General features: G+C 43.8%; 6 protein-coding genes across 6 annotated transcripts; 3 read left to right on the top strand and 3 right to left on the bottom strand.

Moving 5' to 3' along the window:
* Positions 1-6,918: 6,918 nt before the first annotated feature.
* On the top strand, positions 6,919-7,832 carry LOC128713131 (uncharacterized). The gene is made up of 3 exons (XM_053807993.1): positions 6,919-7,225; positions 7,312-7,572; positions 7,636-7,832. Exons 1-3 carry the CDS (start codon positions 6,919-6,921, stop codon positions 7,830-7,832), a joined length of 765 nt encoding a protein of 254 aa, XP_053663968.1.
* A 339-nt stretch (positions 7,833-8,171) lies between these two features.
* LOC128711671 (DNA replication licensing factor MCM4) lies at positions 8,172-11,140 on the bottom strand. Its single transcript, XM_053806553.1, has 6 exons — positions 11,056-11,140; positions 10,441-10,991; positions 10,281-10,379; positions 9,230-10,209; positions 8,340-9,159; positions 8,172-8,267 (listed from the first exon to the last, which is right to left on the bottom strand). Exons 1-6 carry the CDS (start codon positions 11,138-11,140, stop codon positions 8,172-8,174), a joined length of 2,631 nt encoding a protein of 876 aa, XP_053662528.1.
* A 552-nt stretch (positions 11,141-11,692) lies between these two features.
* On the top strand, positions 11,693-14,458 carry LOC128713130 (origin recognition complex subunit 1). The gene is made up of 3 exons (XM_053807992.1): positions 11,693-11,808; positions 11,886-12,071; positions 12,136-14,458. The coding sequence occupies exons 1-3, from the start codon at positions 11,693-11,695 to the stop codon at positions 14,456-14,458; spliced, it is 2,625 nt and encodes an 874-aa protein (XP_053663967.1).
* A 245-nt stretch (positions 14,459-14,703) lies between these two features.
* LOC128713897 (GPI ethanolamine phosphate transferase 2) lies at positions 14,704-17,974 on the bottom strand. The gene is made up of 8 exons (XM_053808769.1): positions 17,823-17,974; positions 17,356-17,755; positions 17,103-17,291; positions 16,688-17,030; positions 15,630-16,620; positions 15,243-15,564; positions 15,007-15,179; positions 14,704-14,947 (listed from the first exon to the last, which is right to left on the bottom strand). Exons 1-8 carry the CDS (start codon positions 17,972-17,974, stop codon positions 14,704-14,706), a joined length of 2,814 nt encoding a protein of 937 aa, XP_053664744.1.
* A 481-nt stretch (positions 17,975-18,455) lies between these two features.
* On the top strand, positions 18,456-19,333 carry LOC128712264 (protein immune deficiency). The gene is made up of 2 exons (XM_053807158.1): positions 18,456-19,118; positions 19,178-19,333. Exons 1-2 carry the CDS (start codon positions 18,456-18,458, stop codon positions 19,331-19,333), a joined length of 819 nt encoding a protein of 272 aa, XP_053663133.1.
* A 444-nt stretch (positions 19,334-19,777) lies between these two features.
* Positions 19,778-20,824, bottom strand: LOC128713129 (proteasome subunit alpha type-4). Its single transcript, XM_053807991.1, has 5 exons — positions 20,798-20,824; positions 20,545-20,750; positions 20,181-20,478; positions 19,994-20,117; positions 19,778-19,929 (listed from the first exon to the last, which is right to left on the bottom strand). The coding sequence occupies exons 1-5, from the start codon at positions 20,822-20,824 to the stop codon at positions 19,778-19,780; spliced, it is 807 nt and encodes a 268-aa protein (XP_053663966.1).
* Positions 20,825-22,020: the final 1,196 nt, after the last annotated feature.

Here is a 22,020-nt window from a genome sequence, read left to right as displayed (position 1 = left end):
TGTTTATTACACAACAATCTGCTCATTACAAAAATATGAGCAACATTTGCGTGCTAATATTTGGTAAAGATTTCGAATCTTTTTCTCCTTTACTCTCTCTCTCTCTCTCTCTCTCTCTCTCTCTCTCTCTCTCTCTCTCTCTTCCTCTCTCTCTTTCTTCCTATATTTTCAAGTTATGCTGTGCAGTGCTCAAATCTTTCTTTTCTTTTTTTTTCTTTATCTATTCAAATTTCAATAATGTAAATTGTTTGATGTACTAATATAGCACAACACAATTAAACTTTTTTTATCAAATAATTTGCATACTTCTGCATTTTTCCACAACAGTAAATAATGAATTGTAATTGTTTTATTTTTTTACATATTCAGAATACAGTACATATTCCTCTAGAAAGACAAATAATGGGTTAGATCATACCAAAATTTAGAAAGCTTAAGCTTTAAGCCTGTATCTGCCAAAGAGAGGCGAATGAAGCTGCCCAGCTCAAAGTCTCTATAAAAACAATAAACAACAACATCTGCCAAAAAATCCAGGTACCGGGTTGTATTATTCTGTACAGATTCGTAAAGCACATAACATTTTGACATAAAGAATGACACAATGAATCATTTTTGTAAACTACAATTTAGAGAAAAGTCGATTAAAGTTTAGTAATTTAATTTTAATTTCAATTCATTTGAAATAATATACAAGTTTGATTATTAAACTAATCCTTTTTCAGTTTTTTTTGTTTTAAAAAATTGATTACATTTTTCGCACAAGGGAAACATGGCCTAATCTGGCTCAGACCAGCTAGCATTTTTTTTTTGTTTTGACATTTGTCGAGCTTAGGTTTTGAGTATTCGGGTACTTTCTTTTAGAAACCAATCTAATCCTTCTTTTCTAGGCTTAACTTGGCTTGCCATTTGTATGGCAAGCTGTAAGCGCATAGGCCTGGAAACGTCAAAATGCATACAAGAACCTGGCTTAGTATGATTCCGGCCAATGATAGTAACACTAGAAGTATAAGAATGGGATAGTTTAATTTTTTAATAGTAATTGCAAATAAATGGAGATAAGTGGAGAGCGATTGAACAGCCTTATAAGGCTGCTATTGGGACTATTATCAAGCAGCCCGATAATAATGTTATCGGGACTATTATCAGGCAGCTCGATAAGGCTGTTATCGGGACTATTATCGGGCAGCCCGATAAGGCTGTTATCGAGACTATTATCGGGCAGCCCTATAAGGATGTTATCGGGACTATCATCGAGCAGACCGATAAGGATGTATTATCGAATATTATCGAGCAGCCCGATCAGGATGTTATCGGGACTGTTATCGGGCAGTAGCAATAGCATTAAGGATATTATCGGGATTTTTTCGGGCTGCCCGATAACAGTCCCGATAACATCCTTATCGGGACTATTATCGGGCAGCCCGATAAGTCTGTTATCGGGACTGTTATTGGGCAGCCCGATAAGGATGTTAATGGGACAGTAAGGATGTTAATGGGAGCCCAATAACAGTCCCGATAACAGACTTATCAGGATGCCCGATAACAATCCCGATAACATCCTTATCGGGACTATTATACAGCCCGATAAGCCTGTTATCGGGACTGTTATTGAGCAGCCCGATAAGTATGTTATCGGGCAGCCCGATAAGGTTGTTATCGGGACTGTTATCGGGCATACCGATAATAGCCCGATAAGGAGTCTCAGTCTCGATAACATCCTTAGATAGAGATTATCCTTGTTATCGGGCTGACCGATAACAGTCCCGATAACAACCTTGTCGGGCTTTTATCGGGCTGCACGATTACAGTCCCAATAATATCATTATCGGGCTGCCCGATAACAGTCCCGATAGCATCATTATCGGGCTACTATCGGGCTGCCCGATAACAGTCCCATTAACATTCTTATCGGGATGCCCAATATCAGTCCCGATAACAGACTTATCGGGCTGCCCGATAACAGTCCCGATAACATCCTTATCGGGCTATTATCGGGCTGCCCGATAATAGCATTAACACCCATTAACATCCTTATCGGGCTGCCCAATAACAGTCCCGATAACAGACTTATCGGGCTACCCGATAACAGTCCCGATAACATCCTTACCTTACAACATGTTATCGGGACTGTTATCGGGCTGCCCGATAATAACCCGATAAGGATGTTATTGGGACAGCTCGATAACAGTCCCGATAACATACTTATCGGGCTATTATCGGGATGCCCAATAACAATCCCATTAACATTTTTATCGAGCTGCCCAATAACAGTCCCGATAACAGACTTATCGGGCTGCCCGATAACAGCTCCGATAACATCCTTATCGGGCTGCCCGATAACAGTCCCGATAACAGACCTATCGGGCTGCCCGATAATCGAGGATAACATCCTTATCGGGCTATTATCGGGCTGGCCGATAATAACCCCGATACATCCTTACCGGGCTAACATAACATAACAGTCCCGATAACAAACCGGGCTATTATCGGGCTGCCCGATAACAGTCCCGATAACAACCTTATCGGGCTATTATCGGGCTGCCCGATAATAGTCCCGATAACATCCTTATCGGGCTGCCCAATAACAGTCCCGATAACAGACTTTTCGGACTGTATAATAGTCCCGATAAGGATGTTATTGGGACTGTTATCGGGCAGCCCGATAAAAGCCCGATAACATCCTTATCAGGACTATTATCGAGCAGCCCGATAAGTCTGTTATCGGGACTGTTATTGGGCAGCCCGATAAGGATGTTATCGGGACTATTATGGGCAGCCCGATAAGGTTGTTATCGGGACTGTTATCGGGCAGCCCGATAATAGCCCAATAAGGATGTTATCGGGACTGTTATCGGGCTGCCCGATAATAGCCCGATAAGGATGTTATTGGGACTATTACGCGGCTGCCCGATAATAGCCCGATAAGGATGTTATTGGGACTATTATCGGGCAGCCCGATAAGGCTGTTATCGGGACTGTTATTGGGCTTCCCAATACTTGTACTGGACTATACGTAATTGAGTATTCCCCCGAGTACTAGGTTTGAACTATTTGAGTACACGGTTACTATTGTAGTATCCGTACATTTTTTAGTAGCCGTATACTATTTAAGTATTTTCCCGTATAGAAGGTATGTACTAATTTAGTATCCGTATACTATTTTAGTAGTCGTGTACTATTTTAGTAGCCGTATACTATTTTAGTAGTCGTATACTATTTTAGTAGTCGTATACTATTTTAGTAGTCGTATACTATTTTAGTAGTCGTCTACTATTTTAGTAGTCGTATACTAATTTAGTATCCGGTTACTATTTTAGTAGTCGTATACTATTTTAGTATTCCCCCGTATACTAGGTGTGTACTAAAATAGTATACGACTACTAAAATAGTATACGACTACTAAAATAGTATACGACTACTAAAATAGTATACGGATATTAAATTAGTATACGAGTACTAAAATAGTTCAAACCTAGTACTCGGGGGAATACTCAATTACGTTTAGTCCAGTACAAGTATTGGGAAGCCCAATAACAGTCCCGATAACATCCTTATCGGGCTACTATTGGGCTGCCCGATAACAGTCCCATTAACATCCTTATCGGGCTGTCCAATAACAGTCCCGATAACAGACTTATCGGGCTGCCCGATAACAGTCCCGATAACATCCTTATCGGGCTGCCCGATAATAGTCCTGATAAGGATGTTATCGGGCTTTTATCGGGCTGCCCGATAACAGTCCCAATGTCCCATGTTATCGGGACTATTATCGGGCAGCCCGATAAGGTTGTTATCGGGACTGTTATCGGGCTGCCCGATAAGGATGTTATTGGGACTATTACGCGGCTGCCCGATAATAGCCCGATAAGGATGTTATTGGGACTATTATCGGGCAGCCCGATAAGGCTGTTATCGGGACTGTAATCGGGCAGCCCGATAAGTCTGTTATCGGGACTGTTATCGGGCAGCCCAATAGTAGCCCGATAAGGATGTTATCGGGACTGTTATTGGACTTTCCAATACTTGTACTGGACTAAACGTAATTGAGTATTCCCCCGAGTACTAGGTTTGAACTATTTTAGTACTCGTATACTAATTTAGTATCCGTATACTATTTTAGTAGTCGTATACTATTTTAGTATACGGTTACTATTTTAGTAGTCGTATACTATTTTAGTAGTCGTATACTATTTTAGTAGTCGTATACTATTTTAGTAGTCGTATACTATTTTAGTACACACCTAGTATACGGGGGAATACTAGAATAGTAACCGTATACTAAAATAGTATACGACTACTAAAATAGTATACGACTACTAAAATAGTATCCGGATACTAAATTAGTATACGACTACTAAAATAGTAGACGACTACTAAAATAGTATACGACTACTAAAATAGTATACGGATACTAAATTAGTACATACCTTCTATACGGGAAAATACTTAAATAGTATACGGCTACTAAAAAATGTACGGATACTACAATAGTAACCGTGTACTAAAATAGTTCAAACCTAGTACTCGGGGGAATACTCAATTACGTATAGTCCAGTACAAGTATTGGGAAGCCCAATAACAGTCCCGATAACAGCCTTATCGGGCTGCCCGATAATAGTCCCAATAACATCCTTATCGGGCTATTATCGGGCAGCCGCGTAATAGTCCCAATAACATCCTTATCGGGCTATTATCGGGCAGCCCGATAACAGTCCCGATAACATCCTTATTGGGCTATTATCGGGCTGCCCGATAACAGTCCCGATAACAGACTTATCGGGCTGTATAATAGTCCCGATAACATCCTTATCGGGCTGCCCAATAACAGTCCCGATAACATCCTTATCGGGCTGCCCGATAATAGTCCTGATAAGGATGTTATCGGGCTTTTATCGGGTTGCCCGATAACAGTCCCAATAACATCCTTATCGGGACTATTATACAGCCCGATAAGTCTGTTATCGGGACTGTTATCGGGCAGCCCGATAAGGTTGTTATCGGGACTGTTATCGGGCAGCCCGATAATAGCCCAATAAGGATGTTATCGGGACTGTTATCGGGCTGCCCGATAATAGCCCGATAAGGATGTTATTGGGACTATTACGCGGCTGCCCGATAATAGCCCGATAAGGATGTTATTGGGACTATTATCGGGCAGCCCGATAAGGCTGTTATCGGGACTGTTATTGGGCTTCCCAATACTTGTACTGGACTATACGTAATTGAGTATTCCCCCGAGTACTAGGTTTGAACTATTTTAGTACACGGTTACTATTGTAGTATCCGTACATTTTTTAGTAGCCGTATACTATTTAAGTATTTTCCCGTATAGAAGGTATGTACTAATTTAGTATCCGTATACTATTTTAGTAGTCGATAAGGCCCGATAAGGTTGTTATCGGGACTGTTATCGGGCAGCCCGATAATAGCCCGGTTTGTTATCGGGACTGTTATGTTATGTTAGCCCGGTAAGGATGTATCGAGGTTATTATCGGCCAGCCCGATAATAGCCCGATAAGGATGTTATTCTCGATTATCGGGCAGCCCGATAGGTCTGTTATCGGGACTGTTATCGGGCAGCCCGATAAGGATGTTATCGGGACTGTTATCGGGCAGCCCGATAAGTCTGTTATCGGGACTGTTATTGGGCAGCCCGATAAAAATGTTAATGGGATTGTTATTGGGCATCCCGATAATAGCCCGATAAGTATGTTATCGGGACTGTTATCGGGCTGCCCGATAATAGTCCCAATAACATCCTTATCGGGTTATTATCGGGCAGCCCGATAACAGTCCCGATAACATGTTGTAAGGTAAGGATGTTATCGGGACTGTTATCGGGTAGCCCGATAAGTCTGTTATCGGGACTGTTATTGGGCAGCCCGATAAGGATGTTAATGGGACTGTTATCAGGCAGCCCGATAATAGCCCGATAAGGATGTTATCGGGCAGCCCGATAATGATATTATTGGGACTGTAATCGGGCAGCCCGATAATAGCCCGATAAGGTTGTTATCGGGACTGTTATCGGGCAGCCCGATAATAGCCCGGGTTGTTATCGGGACTGTTATCGGGTAGCCCGATAATAGCCCAATAAGGATGTTATCGGGACTGTTATTAGGCAGCCCGATAATAGCCCGATAAGGATGTTATCGGGACGCAATTTACCTACTACTAATAACAAATAAAGAATGTTACAGAAGTTATTCATAGTAAAAGCAGTTTAATAGTTTGTACTTCAACGATCCTTGTGAAAGATTGGTTTGAGTTTGAAGCACTTGTTTATATGCAATATTGTTTGTTTTTTTAGCTACTTGATATTTTTTTGTTTAAAATATGTTTAATAAATTATGAGAAGATTTATGAAACTTGTATTGGGTTACGTACAAGTGCTTCAAACTCAAACCAATCTCTTACATGGGTTGTAAACATGCGGCCGAAACCTGTCCCGTTCAAGAATCCGGTGCTTGCAATCAAAATTGTGCGCCGACGACAAGAAATCGTGTGCGGTGCGTCAAAAAATGTGTGCTGCCAGTCAAAACTGAAGTGTAAAACCCTGTAATAGCAATGCTCACGATGGTGGGCTAAAATTTGCAAATTGTTGAAAAATCGTCCGAATTCCAACGAAACGTGATTGCAAAATTAGGATAAATCATCTTAAGGCCATTGCAGATAAAATTTCCGACCATAAAGCAATAAAAATGCTTCAAAAACACGTGCACTCTTGGACTCCGTAGAGTAAATTGACAGTGTTGCAGGTCCGGCTGTCTTGCACGCTGGGCAACGTCCAGAAATACAGTTATGTCATTCTGCCATTAGCGTTTGTTATTGTTTATTTTAGCTGCACGTTGCGTCGTTTTGCTGTACGCTTTCTGCCCGATTGTGACGTACTCGTGCTAACCACTAAATAGTTAAATCATGTGCTCGAATATTCGCCGATATATTCCAGTGCTGAACCGTGAAATAATTATGCCCGCGTTCCGTTCCTTCCACGATGAGTTTTCGTCAAAAGTCCCACTGGAGGAAGTTCGAAGACGGACGAAAGAAAAGCAACAAAATGTCCCCAGTGCCAGGTCCATTGCCGCCAAGTACCAGGTATTTCGCGACACTGATGCGCCCGTAATTCTGGATGTGGACGAAGAAAGGCTACTTCACGAAGCGGGATTGCAACAACCGGAAAAAGTTCACGATTTACCAGACATGTACAGTGGTATCAACTTAACGCGTAAGTAATTTTGGTTAGCGTAGACTATTCGTTATTACTTGCTTTTCTCCTTCTTGGTTGCATAATTCTTTGTTTATCTATTGCAGGAGGAAAAAGTGGAGTGTACGAGATAGAAGATTTGGTGACTGTTCTGCGCCTAAACAATGCAATAAATATATTCGTATGCACAGTGCCAAAGGGCATTAAATATGTGGACTACATGTGCATAGTGTCCGGACGCAGCGTTAGGCACATGCGAGGAATGGCAGAGTTTGTACGAAAGGTGTTCAAGATGAAACGAAAGTCAACCGATATTATACCTAAAATTGAGGGAGAATCAAGTAACGATTGGATGGCAATGGATTTAGGTAGGACGAAGTTAAAAGTTTGAGGAAATCATCTCTCACAAAACCTCTGTTTTCCATTTCTAGGCAACATAGCATTACACATCTTCTCCACAAAGGCTAGAGAACAGTACGATCTGGAATCGCTTTGGAGCGTGGGATCAGAGTTCGATCGAGAATACAATAAACCAAGCGAAGAGTTGGTTCAGTTGTTCGAAAAGCATACGATCTATTTGGACGACTTGAAACCGCGCAAAAAAGATGGCGAAAGCGTGGAGGCGTAGCAAACTGGTAATTGGGTAGAATACATTTTAAAGATATTTAGATAGAATAAAATAGACCAAAGGTATATCCGTTCAGACACAACACAATGCCTCTGTGCGATAAAACCGTGACGAACGTTTCACCAAGAGAATCCAGATGTCAAGTGACGTTAATTCCTCTACGTTTAACACATCTTAAACTCCAAACTTTTGTGATGTAAAAGTACGACAAAAAAGTGAAGAAAAATTACTTATTTATTAAAAAAAAAATACTATCCAGACAAAAGGTACGATTAGATGTAGCAAAAAGATAAAAACGCACAGAATTGATAGTGAAAACTTAATAAGAGCTTGCTTAAATCAACAAACGCGTATGGTGTTGTTGCCTACGATAACGATCACTCCTTCGTCCTGCAGTTCCTTAAGCGCATCCTCAAACATTTCCTTAGTGATGAGCTGAAAAAGAAAACCACCGGGAATGAAGAATGAAACCCAATGCGTATATAACACCCGCCCGTTAACACTTACCACCTGAGAACCGTCCCGGATTTCACCGAACAGTTTCTGGTACGGAATGGTCGAGATTTTGCCCTTCGCTTTAAGATTCGCCTTGACAGCCGACACCACTTCCGCCCGTTTCTTGCGTGCCTCACTGGACAACCCGGTCGTTAGGATACCGACGTCAATCTTGCCCGACAGTGGATCGGTCGCTGATTGTTTCAACGCTTCGCGATGCAAGCGCCAAGCCTCCTCGACGTCTTGTACCTCTACCGTTTCACTGAGGCGCACCTTGGCATGAGCCTCGGACAGACGGATTAAGCTTTCCAACTGCCGTGGGTAGGCCGAAATCTGTCCCCTACCGGCTCCTACCTTCCGCATATCGACGTACACCTGAATCAGACGCTGCTGGGCTTCCTCGGACAGCACGGGATTGATATGTTCCTTTGCGTACGCAATGTAATCACGCAACACACTCATATCCACCAACGTATCTTCGTCCTCTTCTCGCGAGGCGTAGTACATCGACACCAGATGGGCTGCCAGGCGACGATCAAACACCTCATCCTGCGGGTCCAATATCAGAAAGATCAGATCGAACCGGGACATCAGCGTGTGGGGCAGCTGCACATTGTCAATGATGGTTTTGTTCTTGTTCCACTGAGATTCGGAAGGATTGGCTGCAGCCAGAATTGAGGTGCGAGCGTTCAGCTGACAGATGATGCCAACCTTTGCAATGCTCAGCGTTTGCTGCTCCATCACCTCGTGCAAAACGCTTCGGGTCGAATCATTCATCTTGTCGAACTCATCGATACAACAGACACCATTGTCCGCCAGCACCAAAGCACCACTGCCGGGGAAAGGAAAGGAAATACATTGAAGAATTCGCTTGCAATATCTTTGAACCTTATGATACGTACGTTTGCAAAACCAACTGCCGTGTTTCGGTGTCCTTCGTCACGTATGCCGTTAAACCGACCGCCGACGAACCACGCCCGGAGGTGTACTGCGTTCGGGGCACCAGGTTGTACACGTACTGCAACAGCTGCGATTTCGATGTACCAGGATCACCGCACATCAAGATGTGTATTTCCGCACGGAAGTTTTGCCGGCCCGAGGTAGCCTGCTTTTTCTTCGACCCGCCAAACATTTGCAACAGTATGCCCTTCTTAATGTCCGTGTTTTCGTAAATGGACGGAGCAATGCAGCGCACCAAACGATCGTACACGTCCGGCTTTTCGGCGATCTTCTTCAGCAACTCAATCCGTTCCGGTGGGAACATATGGTCTTTACCCTCTTCCTCCTCGTACAGTCGCTTGTCGTCCACCTTGCGGAAGTGCAACACATCGATATGCGTCCGGTACACCGACTTCATGCTCGACTGCCGTGGATTCTCCTGAATCGGCATCGCTTTGTAGATTCCTGTCACCGTGACTCGATCGCCCGGCTGTACCTTGTCCACCAAATCTTCGTGAGCCATCAGCAGTACGTTATGGGGTGTTTGACCGGCGGCCATATCGTCGGGTGATTCTTGCAGCTTGATCAGCTGCCGATCAGCAAACTGGGAACGGTTGTGAATGAGCTGGAAGCAATGGTTCGTGTTACAATGCGAACAGAGTGTCGGTTCTGCGATACGACCCCGTTCAAGCTCGACCACGACGGAGAAACTGCAGATCGAACACTTGAAGAATGCGCATCGCATCTCGGGCACAATGTTCGACGAACGGATCACCATGCCGCTGATCGTGATGATTTGATCAATATCTTCCGGATTGAGGGCGCGCATGTTTCGCGTCTTGTCCGCATTGAACGGGCGAACTTGAATCTGATGGTCCAGAATAGCGGCCGGGTAGCGTTCGAAGAACATCTCATTCACTGCCATATCCAGCGCGGGGATTACCTAAATCAAGGCGAAACACAGGTTTAGACCAATCTGGAGTGTTGCTTGCTTGTTTATCGCACTTTACTTACATCTTGAGGATAACAAATCAACTGACGATACAATGTCTCGTCGAACGTCTTCAAATGCGCACAGTTGAAATTCAAATAAGGTTCCTCCAGCGTATGAATCTGTAACAAAATAATGGATTGATTCATAAAGCATTCATTTCATCGCCTTGCCTTAACTCACCTCTTCCAGTTTCTGCATGTACAGTGGCTCGTTAAGGTTGATTCCCTCAGTCAATTCATCCTGTGCCGCATTCGGATCGATGTAGCGCATTATAAATTGCTTAAACTTGCTCATACATTCCGTCACTACGACATTCGTACCCCACACAACCAACCGGGGTCCGGAGCTCGGCAAATCAGCAGCCGACGCTTGGCTTTCCTCGCGAATGGGATCAAGATGGGCATCCGAGCTGCCGACGTTAACCTGCCGAGACTGCTTATCAACCCGCAGATCCGGACGCTGACGCATCGGTGTACCACGGACACCGGATCGGGGTGTTCGGATCGAGCCCATCGAGCTGGGTGTTCCATAGTTCAACGGTGAGCTGATATCTATCTGACTCATGCCAACAGTTCGACTGTACGGGCTGGTCGCCTGCATTATCGAAGCATCTGCCGCCGGGGAGGTGGGCACCGTAACCTGATCGGAACCTTCAATCGCCACACTCGCTCCATTCTGAGGCATGCTACTTCCGATGCGCATTGGCGTTTCGGTTTCACTGTTGGAAGTGCCTGTGAAGTAGTGAAATTATTATAAATTGACCTAATTAGGCAATACGGCTACCGTAGTACTTACCCTGCTTCGATGGGGTTCTTTGCGAACTTTCCTGGGAACTATCAACACCCCGGCGACTCCGAGTTGATCTAGCAGGACTCGACATTTTGATGTGTTATCAGACCGAAAGAAAAACAATCCAAAACTACACAAATACACTCGCTTAATTCTTAAACCCTCAGCCACAGAACAATCGAGACCGCTTTCGATGCAACAAGCAAAGTAAAGTTTTTTGAGATAAACACAAAAGCGCGCGCTTTTGTTGTGCAAGAAAATTTTGTCATTGATAGTTTTTCAAACAACGAAACGGGTTTCCGCGGTGTATAGAAATACGATGCAAAATTAATTTTGCTTTTCTGTGCGGAAAATACTCATTTAAAAAAAAAAAATAATATCAAATGGTTGTATTATTTGTTTAAAAATTAATTCAGGATGGATCATACGCTTCAAAATATTCAATATCGTTTAAAATGTTAAAATATCTAATAAATCAACACACTGTTCATCTCTATTCTACACACCTTGGAAGCGAAACGGTTCAACCGTTCAAACCGTTTTATAGCTATTTTTTCGAACCTTTCATTTCATTCGCGCCAAAACATCTGTGTTGTGTTGTTCTCTCGGTGTCGTGATCTTTTAGTGTGAAATTTGTTAAATTATGAATAAAACGAAACTGCACAATAATAACAAGCTTAACCTCCCAATCTCCTGGGTTGGCAAACAATACCAACCGGATATTAATGTTGTGAAGCATCATTTTACCGCATTCTATCCGTATGTTGCCGTTTTGTTAATGGGTACGGTACGACGACAAATGAGATATTAATTGCGTTTTCTATTTCGTTACGAAGGAAATGCATTTTCGGTGCCCTAACGCTGGAGGTGGGAAATTTCGTGCTCGTCTCCGACATGGATGCGGCTGAACCAGACTCGGTAGACGGGTGTGATGTGGCACGAATTGTTCATCTGTACGAGGTATTGAACGCTGATTGCAGTAATATGGATCCGTGTCGTGCAATTGTTGAATGGTATTCAAGGTAAAGGCGACTCACAGTTCAGCCACCGTAACGTCCTATACTAATACATTTACTTTCATTGCAGACCGGCAGCTTTGCCTAAACTACTCACTCGCGATGAGAACTTCACGTTTGATAAACGCGAAGTCATTGCCGATAGTCGTTTCAGTCCGGACATATCGATTGAAACTATTTTTAATCTTTGCACGGTCGAACACGTGTCAACGCAGGTAGACTTGAAAGAACTGCAGCGGGTTAAATCTTCCGCGCGCTGTCCTGCATTCTTTGCCCGGTATAAATTGGTTAAATCAACCGTAAGAAAATGGAATCTTGAACCATTGATTCCAATCCCAGAGGCTGTTACACCGCGCAAAAGAAGATCGATGTACGATAGATCGAACCAACCGGCGTTGGAAACTCCCAAAACACCAAAACTTAAACTTACTCGTTCCAAATCGATGGAAAGCGTGGCAACGCTAACTCCTCAACAGAAGAGCAAATTGATAGAAGATTGTTGGGCTGTAAAGATTGTCGATGTGAGGCAGAACATCCATCAAATCACGGATATTCTCAGTGAGATAGAAATAAGTGACAACGAGGACAAAAAGAGAAAGTTGCAGAAAGGTCGTCGAAGCGGTGTGAGCTTACGGCTAAGCAGCAAGGCAAGCGTATCCAACGCATCCAACAGTGGCACCGATGATGAATGTCTCAATTACTCGATTGTCCGAGATGGTACAAGGAACAACGAACAGGAGATAAAGATCAAACTGCGTCTCTCGGAGAATCAGAAAAATCCTGACACACCTCGATCCCTGCGAAAGCGTGTTACGACTTCTGCTGTTTCCCACGACCATGTCTCTCCACCTAAGTGTCGTAAATCACTGCTTCCATCCGATGTCGAACTGGTGAGTACACCGACGGGACACTCGCACAGGAAAAGCATCCTGAAAACACCAAACAGTAAAGCTCTGCAACCCACCGGTACTCCGAAACGAAACATACAACTTTCGAACATTGTTGAGGAATGTTCGAACGGACGTCGTGTATCGCGTCTGCTCGAGCTATCGCCTAAGAAAGCGAATCCAGAGCCGGTAGAAGAACCTAAAACACCTAAGCGATCCATCCGATCCTCGCTTGGTACGAGCAGTAGTAGCAAGTCGAGCGCCACTAAATATACTCCAAAAAGCGCCAGCAAAATGAAACTCATCCGCGACGGTACCATCAAGCCAACGATCGCCTCGCGAACGGCTCCGATAGGGGATGGTGCGAACGAACTGGCACTAGCTCGCGAGCGTCTACACGTATCGGCCATACCGAGTAGCCTTCCGTGTCGTGAGAAGGAGTACGAAGAGATCTACAACTTTTTGGAGGGTAAAATTTTTGATGGCTGCGGTGGTTGTATGTACATTTCCGGAGTTCCTGGAACGGGCAAAACGGCCACCACGACGGCTGTTATACGAGCGCTTAGGCATCTATCGGAGGAAGAGCATATACCCAAATTTGAGTTTATCGACATCAATGGTATGAGACTGACCGAGCCACGGCAGGCATATGTTCACATCCATCGGCAGCTGACCGGGAAGACACTGGCATGGGAACAAGCGTACAATTTGTTGAATAAGCGATTCACCACCAAAGCTCCTCGACGCATTACGACAGTGCTGCTGGTCGACGAGCTGGACATACTTTGCAACAAGCGTCAGGATGTGGTGTACAACATACTGAACTGGCCTACCCTAGCTACGGCTCAACTGATCGTTGTCACGATCGCCAACACCATGGATCTTCCGGAGCGTTTATTGATGGGGAAAATTTCATCCCGTCTCGGGCTTACCCGGCTCACCTTCCAACCGTACAACTTCCGCCAGTTGCAGATGATAGTGATGGCGCGTCTGGTAGGCATGAGTTCCTTCAATAGCGACGCTGTTCAGCTGGTAGCACGTAAGGTCGCGGCTGTTTCTGGTGACGCACGCCGTGCGTTGGATATTTGCCGCCGAGCTACCGAACTGGCGGACGATCAAGCTAGAAAAACCGATCAGTCCGTGACGGTTTCAATGACACACGTGCAGCAGGCGTTGACGGAAATGATCACGAGTGCCAAGGTACGAACAATACGCAGCTTGTCACGCATGGAACAACTATTTTTGCAGGCCGTTACTGCCGAAGTGACGCGTACGGGGATTGAGGAATGTAACTTCCTTGGGGTTTATGCACAGCTGGAATCGCTGGCTGCATTTTCGGGCATTAGCGTACCGAACCCCGGCAGGGCAATGGGTATTTGTGCACGGTTGACTGCGTCCCGCATACTCATATGTGAGGGCGGCAGGAACGATATTTATCAGAAAATTTTGCTAAACATTAGCACGGACGACGTGCATTTTGCACTGCAAGCTAGCAAACTGCGGTAGATGTGTGTTGTATTGTGCTGGCAACAAATTTGACTACTTAATTTTTATTGATGCTTAAGAAATAAGGTTTATTAAAAAAGACTGTCTTATCCTTTACCTTCCTGTTGTTATTTACGAGATATTCACTTGAGTTGTGGATTTAGTTGACCGAAAGAAGAAATAAAAGCAGTGAAGTATGTACATAAATAGAAAAAATCCCCATGAAAGTTTATTTTATATTCTGCTTTTTTTTACATGAAACACTTTCACACACCGGAGCTCATTGGCTTTGGCAGCAGCGAGATGACTAGAATTACCTGAATTAGTACCAACCACACGGTAAAGTACTCATAGATGATCTTTGGCGAAAATACGGTCCACACAAATATGTGATCGCGCAATATTGTGGCTACCGCAAGGAAAAAACTCACTGGTACCGTAATAAGAACGTTTAGCAGGGTAAGAATCCGCTCCCGTATGTTGTTCCTCGTTTCGGACCGGTGTTGTTGCCTGCGGAAGCAAAAAAAACATTGGCGAACGGTGCATAAGCGATTGTTTCATGTACATACCTAACGTCCCGCTCATTGTCCAAGAAAATGTGATGAAGCAGTAGCAGAAAGCTTAAAATAGGCGCACTAAAGGTATGAAGCGTCAGGAACAATCCGACTCGAATGATATCGAACTTGTTCAGTCCCACGTACCCGGCATTGAGATCGATTGTAGCCAAACTGTTCGAGTTGCCCTGCAAAACATGTTTAGGTGATGCTTATTCGCTTACTACAATATCGAAACTGCCCGACAGTACCTGATAGAAGTAGAATGTTTTTCCTAGCCAATAATGGGTAATAACTTTCAGCATTACGCTACAGTACTTATCGTCCGCGATGCGATCTATGCGCTCCGTTAGAAATCTACTCGTAGCAAAAAGAGTGCCCACTAGCAGCACGTTGTGTGGTTTGTGCAACAAGGCAGACAGTAATGCAACCATGATAATGCAGTTACTGTACAGTTCACTGGAGCGCGTTGGAGTGGTGCGTGTCACAATCGCACGGTACATCATGGGTAGGAATCCGATGAAGAATATTTCCACCAAATTGATCCAAAATATCGTGAGACAAATGGACGAGCTGGAATGAAAATCGTTTCGTTAAATATCGTTCTACTGGTCAGCAATGTCCGTGTGGATATTTACTTGGATGCGCTTAGTCCGAAGATGCTCACAGTGCCAGACGCTGCACGGTAGTAGTAGATGAGCATGGACGCAGTCATCGACAGTACGGTGGTAAGCAATCCTGCCATGTAGCAAATTTGATACACCAAGTAACACAAGCCAACGAACATGGTTATACTAAGCCAAACCTTATGCTCATCCTTCGATAACCAATCGCCAACATCGGGAATATGTTGCCATTTGTCACCCGTTTGATTAAAGCGCCGTACAAGCACGTGAATGCAGACGAAGGCTATCGAAGCGACACAGAATATGCTACGCTCTTCCTTGCACACTTCCACCAGCGATGGATCGGTTTTGGTGTGCTTAATCACACCGATCGTACTGTTCATTACGTTCAGCTGCTTCAGCGTGAGCAGCACCATAACGCTGCTGGTAAAATAGTACCACGTTTGATGTTCTTCCTCGACGAAAGAACTGCTTGCGAGAGAAATGCAATGGAAACCTACACCGCACCAAATGAATGGTGACAGAAACGATGTACCATCAAGGAACCACATCACAGCGGGTGCTTTTACACCCTTCAGCAAATGGGTCAATATCACCCAGAGAGTGAAATACACTACAGACAGCAGGACTATTACGGCGTGAAATGTATGTGTCGCCTCCTGGACGGATTCCTTTTCAAACGACAAAAGCTTCAGCAGCAGAAAACTCAACAGCACACAATTGATGCTGGGAAACAGTTTTGGGTGCAAAGGTAACGCGGTTGCTGTGGTGTCGTGCTGCAGTAGTTGGGTGATTGCAATGGCCGCACATAAAAGTGCCATAATCGTTCCAACAAGGATGAACACGATATCGTATCGTATGTAGCTGGAAATAAGCAGCTGAGTTAGGTTTTTCGACACGGATGTGTAAAGCAGAAGGGCACGTTTGTAGGCGGAAACATCAGTCGTATCCTGCAGAAATAGTTGATGCAGGTTTTTCGCTTCTTCGTATGATTTGTGGACTTCTAAAAAAATGGCAAAAGGAATAAGTTAAAATCCTGTAATTCTACAACAAAATTCAATCGATCGTACCAGTTTGTTGAAATGTATCCCTTAATATAGCTTCCACTTTGGAGGCCAGTCTTTGAGTGTTGTAATACAGCGCATAAAGCATATCCCTTCGATGTAACATCTTTAGGGCAGGATCAATCATGGAACCGATGGACGCGTACGGTATTGCAACACCCATTAGGATGGACATGCTGGGTGCAAGATCGATTTGCAGGAATGTATCTTCACTCTTCGCACATTGATCGCTTACAATTACGACCGGCACAATTGTTTCCGGGTGCGTTGAGCCTCCATGCCCGCCGGAATCACGCATACCATGATCACCGGTAATAATTAGCAATGGCTTAGTGTAATACTTTTGTTTCTGGAAGATTAAGGAAGATAAAGATTATCATTTTTAGCGCTATCCTTGCTTTTAAACCCATTTGCAACTTACCCATTTGTCCATGGTTTGATGGATGGTTTTAATAACTGTATCCATTTCCTGTAGCTTCCCCGGCACTTTATCACTGTAAGGACCTTCCACGTGTCCAATATGATCTAATCCAAGATAGTGGAGAATCATGAGCTTCCAATCGTACATCTGAAGTTCCATATTTAGAAGCTTTGTTATGTTTTGATCACCCTGCAAGAAACGAAATGAAATAAACTCACATGCCCATATTTTTCGACAACATATAAAATATTACCTTATAAAAATCGTTAACATACAACGAATCCGTATTCTCACCCCGACGATGAAAAGTGTTCGGAAACATGTTAGTCCACGTGTTGTCACCATAGAACACGGTTTTCTGCTGCCGTTGCTTCATCTGGTACAGAAAGGTGTCTAGCTGCATTTCTGGACTGCCCAGGTTGAGAATCACGTCCAGAAAGCTGGGAATGGCACCGGATGTCATCGCCTTTATACGCGGCATTGTCACCGTCGGCGGATGGACCTGCAGACGGTACAGGCATGCTTTACCATCGCTGAGGAGTTGGTTGAGGAATTGGAAGTTTTCTTCCTGCACCACAAAATCCATCCGCAGGGCATCTATCACCATCAGGATGGCTCTTGAAATACGGGGTTTGTAATCGGTGCCATTGAAACTAAAATAAATCAAGTAACAGAGTAAGTAAGAACGTCCCAAAACTTCGATTGTGGGATACCACATACCTTGCATTCCCGATAGTTTGAGGTAGCTCGTCAAAGGAGGCCTTCGTCGAAGGAGAAAAGGATAAAGGGAAAAATCCGTAGCAGAACAAACTGAACGAAAACAAAAACACCACAAAAGTGTACACCGCTATATGATCGTGTCGGACGTTCATAGCGCGGAAGCAGCTTGCAGTAATTTAGCACACTTTTACTTTCATTGTACCGGCAAATTGTAATTTTCTTCACTTGTTTACTGTTCAGAATGGAAGCAAGATAAACAATGCTACGTTACACAATGGTTTGTCAAGGAATAGGCAGTGTTGACGCAAAGTGAATTAAAACAAATCAGCATGGTTGCCAAACTTACCCGACCAAAACCACCAAGAGTAATTTCTTCAAAATTTTCTAATTTTTATCCAAAAACATGGGAGATTTTTTTTTTAATTTATCAAACAATCACTGCATTGGGTACATTTTCCTATACTTTATGAAAAGCGTTTTAAAATCCTGTTTGCGCCAAGTGTACTGACCGATTAGTCATTGTTCCAATTGACAGCTAGTTGCAGAAGTGTTTTGGTTCCATACGCACGTACAGCGTAGGCAAAACAAAAGAACATCGTTTTTTTCGTTAATTTACTTGCTTCGACCAACGAAATGGTGAAATTGTCAAATATAATTGAAACGCTATTTAAGAAAAATGATACATCAAAGCTGGAAACGGATGCTGCTCCATTACCACCAAGACGAAAAACAGATACGCACCAGGAAGTGACAATGTCCGGTGCCAATGCTCCCGCAACGCAGAATGGGAATTTCCCAAATGGAAATGCAAACATCGGAATGGTGGTACCCGCAATGGAAAGCCTGGCTCTTGTACCGAACAACACGCCACAATCGTTGCAGCCGATTGCAGGAGAAAACCAAACTCCACCACAAACGGTAGTGAACAATGTGCAGCACAACACGCTCACAGCCCCACAAACGTCCATTTCCAACACGACCGGAATGCAGGTGTATCAGATAAGAAATGCAAACAATCTGCACATTGGTAACAATTACACGTTCAATTCCGCCGTGGTGGACGAAGGTGCTTCGACGAGCGGTTCTTTGTCGAGCACATCCGGCGTGAAATGGGCTAACTTGCGGCTGTCCAATACCATAACGCAAATGATGCACAGCCTGGACGAAGTGGACGCAGAGATTATCGATACGGTGTCTCGCCATTTAGGGTATGGATGGAAAAGTTTCGCCCGCAAGCTGGAATACTCCGAGGGACAGATTGATGCGTTTGAAGCAGATAACAGCACGTTGGCTGAGGTAGCCTTAGGTAGATTAACGAGTGATATGGTTTCTTATAAAATTATTCTTGGTTTCAGCAAATTTACAGCTTCGTGTTGGATTGGACTCGCAATGATGATGATCCAACGCTTGGGCGACTTGTTTCACTGTTGTGGGACAACAAACACAAGGAAACAGTATACTACATCAAACAGGTGTGGAAACAACGGAAAGCAGATAACGCTTCCGGTTGAAGAAATTAGTATTCAACGTATCCTTCCATAAAGCTCATTCCATTCAGATGTGTACAGAATACCGGGTGAGACTTTTATCTCATTAATAGATGATTGTGATATCGAACACTCCAAATGCTCGAAAGCAATGCAGAAAAGTGCCTTTTACAAGTGTTACAATTGAAAAAGACCCGACTTATGATATACAGTACAATACGTAGGATAAGGTAAGCCCGAACGATTTCACGACACCGTCAAGTGAATTGTCCAACAAATAAATTGTCTATACATTTTAAATACTTGTCTGCCACCAACGTCTGTGAGAAAGAAAGGCAAAACTATTGCATTAAGAATCCTGAATGATTGCATCGCCGTTGCGTGTGTTGTTTTATTTGTATGTTTCCTCTGCCCCGTTTTGCTCAATCATCTCAACCTGAACCGAACAACTTACATGCGAATTATGTTTTATTTTGATGTTTGACCAAGTTTTTCCTTCTTGGCTGCTTCTGCTTCAGCCTCTGCCTTCTCGTACTTTGCGATTAATCCGTCGACCTCTGTGCTGGACAAAATTTTTATGACCGTCTTATTATTTTCACGCGTAAGAACAGCCATTTCAACTGAAATTTAGACAGACACCTTAGTAAATACGTATGTAAAACGAAAGAATAACAATGTACTTACTCTTTTCTGATGTAAGCTTGGTCATGTCCAGCGTTTTGGACAGTACTTTCACAGCCAAATCCTGTGCTTGCGTTAGACTGATATCGCTATCGCTCAGTTCCTGCTTTAGAGCGGAAACAGCGGCCTGAAATTGGCAAAAGAGTTACTTACAAATGTTCTCCTGGAAGCGATGTTAAAGCATTCATACCGCTGAATTGTTCCCGATACAAGTGGCTTTCCATCCACCATAGTTTCCGCTGGGATCCGACTGGTACAGCTGGTATCCGTAATGCTTATCCCATCCCATGTACAGGATGGAAACACCGAAAGGCCGCTTGCCACCATACTGCGTGTATGCCTGTTTCACATCACACAAGTGAGAGACAAGCTGTTCGCAGGGCATAGCCTCCCCGTAGTTCAGTTGGTATCGCTGGGCGATGACCCGGAGGAGGTTGGTAAGGACATTCGCATCGGAAGTAATGCCGGCCACTGAACACACCATATCTCTGCAACAAAACACACAAAACAATTTAGGGCGAACAGCTCTTTTAAAGCGCACGGTTTGTACTTACTCGTTCAGCTTGTAAATCTTCTCGGAGAAGATTACATTGTCCAACAGCTTGTTTGTGTTGCGACGCTCCGCCGCCAACAATATACCATCCTTCGCCAGAATGCCTAGCGATGTACCGGCGTGTGAAATGGCTTCCATCGCATACTCAACCTGGTACAATCGGCCTTCCGGCGAGAAAATGGTAGTACGGGAATCATAACGACGAGCCTGCAAAACACAAAAGGTGAGTTAGCACAAATCCGACAGGTTATAACCTCAATGATATGATGCGGCATCCGCATCGGTTCCAAAACAAAAGTCCCACAGCTGATACTAAATGTATTTAAAACGATTTTACAACTTACGTATACTTACCATTTTCAATTAATCTTATCGGAAGGTAGACAACAACGAATCAAATGATCAATTTCAGCGAAATTAGCACAGCTATTCACGACTCGGACGTAAACAGCAACTCCAGTTTTGATGACTGTCAATAGCGCAGCGTATTTTGAACTGTCATCGTGCGTAATTGCTTTATCTCGCTGAACCGGGTCAATCGCGTAGTTTCCGCATTATCCGGGCGGTCGAGCAGATTTTCCCGATAGTTCGAGCTAGATCAGATTTGAAAATCAAACGAACCAAAGTTTACGAATTTGATCGTTAATAGTCGCATTTTTATATTTATGCTCTTTTTATCTTTGAGAATTCGAGGAAATAAATATTATCATTGAAACGATGTCAACAAAAGTTTACTAAAAAAGGATGAAATTTTCAGCTACCACGTGTTCTTCATGTTCTTGACACACGTGCGACGTCCCCAAGCAAACCCTGATGTACGGTACGGTAATAACAATATGTTTTGCTTTTTATTTGCTTTTTTTGATAACTACTCAATTGAAATATAAGTGGTTTTGTGAAAAAGTGTGATTATATGTTAAAAGTTCTTAAGATGGCTTAAAGAAAACTTAAATAAATTAACAGCGTTTAGCATAAAGCCGAGTTAGATGATTATCAAGGATCATTGAATTAAGTTTCGTCAAAGAAGACAAATAATTTGAAGCACATTATCAACATCTTCGCCAACATATTCAATTGCATTTGCTTGAACAAAAAGGTACACAAATCCGCTAAATGCTCACGATTGATGGTGTAGAACATTAAGTGCACCACATCGGAGCATGACACGCTGCTCACCGCTCAATTAGCATTCCATAGAATGGCAAACCCCAAGCCCAGTGCCGGTGCCCGCTCGATGTACACTGGCGCGAGAGACGAGCGGGAACATCTCTTACCCAAATAGTGTGAGCGATGCGCCACGAGCGCACTAATCGTCATCGAGGAAGGGATGCGCGATGCTGCTGCTGCGGTCGATGTTGGTTTGATACAGGCCCACCAAGGGCTCGTCCGTACCACGGCCGGAATGCTAGCATCAGTTAAGTGCAAACGGTCGAGGTGTTCAAACGCGCTCGGCACACTACGCCCACGCAGCGCCACC

The sequence above is a fragment of the Anopheles marshallii genome, chromosome 3 (genome assembly GCF_943734725.1).
Source record: "Anopheles marshallii chromosome 3, idAnoMarsDA_429_01, whole genome shotgun sequence".
NCBI classification, from domain to species: Eukaryota; Metazoa; Arthropoda; class Insecta; order Diptera; family Culicidae; genus Anopheles; species Anopheles marshallii.
The sequence above is the reverse complement of the archived record's forward strand: the minus strand, read 5'-3'. Positions and strand labels throughout refer to the sequence as shown.

Coding starts and splice junctions, on each gene's coding strand:
- LOC128713131 (XM_053807993.1), top strand. CDS start 6,919: ATGTGCTCGAATATTCGCCGATATATTCCAGTGCTGAACCGTGAAATA. Junction 7,226..7,311: donor CAGTGGTATCAACTTAACGC/GTAAGTAATTTT, acceptor TATCTATTGCAG/GAGGAAAAAGTGGAGTGTAC. Junction 7,573..7,635: donor TTGGATGGCAATGGATTTAG/GTAGGACGAAGT, acceptor TTCCATTTCTAG/GCAACATAGCATTACACATC.
- LOC128711671 (XM_053806553.1), bottom strand. CDS start 11,140: ATGTCGAGTCCTGCTAGATCAACTCGGAGTCGCCGGGGTGTTGATAGT. Junction 10,992..11,055: donor AAGAACCCCATCGAAGCAGG/GTAAGTACTACG, acceptor ACTACTTCACAG/GCACTTCCAACAGTGAAACC. Junction 8,268..8,339: donor TCCGGGACGGTTCTCAGGTG/GTAAGTGTTAAC, acceptor TTTCTTTTTCAG/CTCATCACTAAGGAAATGTT.
- LOC128713130 (XM_053807992.1), top strand. CDS start 11,693: ATGAATAAAACGAAACTGCACAATAATAACAAGCTTAACCTCCCAATC. Junction 11,809..11,885: donor CATTTTACCGCATTCTATCC/GTATGTTGCCGT, acceptor TTCGTTACGAAG/GAAATGCATTTTCGGTGCCC. Junction 12,072..12,135: donor ATTGTTGAATGGTATTCAAG/GTAAAGGCGACT, acceptor CTTTCATTGCAG/ACCGGCAGCTTTGCCTAAAC.
- LOC128713897 (XM_053808769.1), bottom strand. CDS start 17,974: ATGAACGTCCGACACGATCATATAGCGGTGTACACTTTTGTGGTGTTT. Junction 17,756..17,822: donor CAAACTATCGGGAATGCAAG/GTATGTGGTATC, acceptor GATTTATTTTAG/TTTCAATGGCACCGATTACA. Junction 16,621..16,687: donor GGATACATTTCAACAAACTG/GTACGATCGATT, acceptor CCATTTTTTTAG/AAGTCCACAAATCATACGAA.
- LOC128712264 (XM_053807158.1), top strand. CDS start 18,456: ATGGTGAAATTGTCAAATATAATTGAAACGCTATTTAAGAAAAATGAT. Junction 19,119..19,177: donor ATAACAGCACGTTGGCTGAG/GTAGCCTTAGGT, acceptor TCTTGGTTTCAG/CAAATTTACAGCTTCGTGTT.
- LOC128713129 (XM_053807991.1), bottom strand. CDS start 20,824: ATGCGGATGCCGCATCATATCATTGAG. Junction 20,118..20,180: donor GTATCGGGAACAATTCAGCG/GTATGAATGCTT, acceptor TGCCAATTTCAG/GCCGCTGTTTCCGCTCTAAA. Junction 19,930..19,993: donor CAAGCTTACATCAGAAAAGA/GTAAGTACATTG, acceptor TCTAAATTTCAG/TTGAAATGGCTGTTCTTACG.